The sequence below is a fragment of the Sitophilus oryzae genome, unplaced genomic scaffold (assembly GCF_002938485.1).
Source record: "Sitophilus oryzae breed Bouriz unplaced genomic scaffold, Soryzae_2.0 scaffold_805_pilon_pilon, whole genome shotgun sequence".
NCBI lineage: Eukaryota > Metazoa > Arthropoda > Insecta > Coleoptera > Curculionidae > Sitophilus > Sitophilus oryzae.
In genome coordinates this window covers 162,816-163,777 of record NW_022147423.1, presented here as the reverse complement: position 1 = coordinate 163,777, position 962 = coordinate 162,816, and the positions used below count along the sequence as shown (strand labels likewise).

General features: G+C 43.5%; 1 protein-coding gene across 1 annotated transcript; it reads right to left on the bottom strand.

Annotated features, from left to right (window-relative positions):
• Window positions 1–242: 242 nt before the first annotated feature.
• On the bottom strand, window positions 243–695 carry LOC115888635. The gene has a single exon (XM_030908403.1). The coding sequence runs from the start codon at window positions 693–695 to the stop codon at window positions 243–245; it is 453 nt and encodes a 150-aa protein (XP_030764263.1).
• Between the last annotated feature and the right edge of the window lie 267 nt (window positions 696–962).

Here is a 962-nt window from a genome sequence, read left to right as displayed (position 1 = left end):
TCATGAGAGCCTTTGTGGCTTTGCTGGTAATGTTCTTAATATGCCTGTTCCAGAGAAGTTTACTATCCTTACTTACTCTTAGAGCATGTTCTGCTACGGCCGACTTGTCTCTTTGCCCTAACCTGCCGCCTCTCTTGTGTTCCGTAAGTCTCGTTCCTACTGAGCGTTTGGCAGTTCCAATATATACGCTACCGCAGGAACAAGGTATACGGTAGATCCCTGCAGAGGATAATGGTACCCTTTTATCTTTGGCTGGTCTCAAGCAGTCCTTTATTTTCCGGGTAGGTTTGTATATTGTTTTGTTTCCAGAGAACTTTTCCAATCCTATCGGTGACCTGGGAGACATATGGAAGGAAGGCCTTATTAACAGTGTTATTCTGTTCATTGATGTCAAGTCTCCTCTGGCTAGGTGCTAGCGCCGCCTTTATTTCTTTCTCATTATACCCATTAGCAAGAAAGGCTTTATTTAAGTGACTTAGTTCCTCTTGTATGTGATCCTTAGCACAAATGCGTCTTGCTCTATTTGCTAATGCTCCGATAATCCCCTGTTTTTGGCTTGGATGATGATTTGACAATTTGTGTAAGTACCGGTCTGCATGAGTGGGTTTTCGATACACCCTGTGATCCAAATGGTCTCCATTTCTCTTGACAAGCACATCGAGAAAGGCCAGTTGGTTGTTTTCTTCGGTTTCCATGGTAAATTTTATGCACGTCATCTAGGCTGTCTCGTCCATGTTTCCAAACAACAAATGTATCGTCCACATAACGAAATCATACTGCCGGCTTCAAAACTGATGACTCTAGCGCTTTTTCTTCAAATCTTTCCATAAAGAAATTAGCAATTATTGGGCTGATTGGGCTGCCCATTGCGACACCCTCTGTTTGTTCGTAATAATTGCCGTTCCATTAGAAATAGCTACCAGTCAGGCACACTCGGAAACGCTCCGCGATGTCAGGTGGAA